Source organism: Pteropus vampyrus, unplaced genomic scaffold, assembly GCF_000151845.1.
Source record: "Pteropus vampyrus isolate Shadow unplaced genomic scaffold, Pvam_2.0 Scaffold492, whole genome shotgun sequence".
Taxonomy (NCBI): domain Eukaryota; kingdom Metazoa; phylum Chordata; class Mammalia; order Chiroptera; family Pteropodidae; genus Pteropus; species Pteropus vampyrus.
In genome coordinates, this window is record NW_011889273.1 from 32608 (window position 1) to 33218 (window position 611).

Genomic DNA, 611 nt, shown 5'->3' on the forward strand with positions numbered 1-611 from the left:
AGCTTGCTGCGAGCTCTCTTCAAGCGGAACCCCTGCAACCGTCTGGGTAAGCCCTGTGCCCGCCGCGGAGGGGACATGCCCCAGCTCTTCCCTCGCGTTTACTGACAGCAGAAGGCCCTGCGGTGGGGGTGGGGACACTCTCATGCACTGTCCCAGCACGGGGACCGCGGGCTCGCGTGCCGTCCAGGAGTCACTGTTGTCACGCAGAGTGGTGGCACTTTTTCCAACCTGTTTGACGTCCCTTCTCCACAAACTAAAGACAGAACAGTTGAAAGGCCACTTCTGTTTGATCCGTCCTGCTTAAGAAACCTCGGCACGTATTAAAATCGATGTTTACTTATGTCAACCAAGTGCCAATTCGCTTTCGAAGTAATTCTCTGCGGAAAGGTTCCCGGAGTCGCCCTCCAGGGCGGGTTCCCTGCTAGGTCATCGAGTATTTAAAATCTCGCAGGGAAGGCGTCTGCCGACACCTTCGTCCTGGTGCTCACTCGCCGCCTGTCCCCGTCACAGGTGCCGGCAGCGACGGAGTGGAGGAGATCAAGCGTCATCCTTTCTTCGCCACCATCGACTGGAACGTAAGTTGCCGCCACGGTCCCCAGGCACATGAGTGG

General features: G+C 57.9%; 1 protein-coding gene across 1 annotated transcript in view; it reads left to right on the top strand.

Annotated features, from left to right (window-relative positions):
• The window catches only part of LOC105307369 (ribosomal protein S6 kinase alpha-2-like), a 60889-nt gene that overhangs the window by 28516 nt on the left and 31762 nt on the right, over nucleotides 1-611 (top strand). The window contains exons 7-8 of the mRNA XM_023524754.1: nucleotides 3-46; nucleotides 511-607. Coding sequence (XP_023380522.1) covers nucleotides 3-46; nucleotides 511-607 — 141 coding nt within the window. The remainder of the gene's footprint in view (nucleotides 1-2; nucleotides 47-510; nucleotides 608-611) is intronic.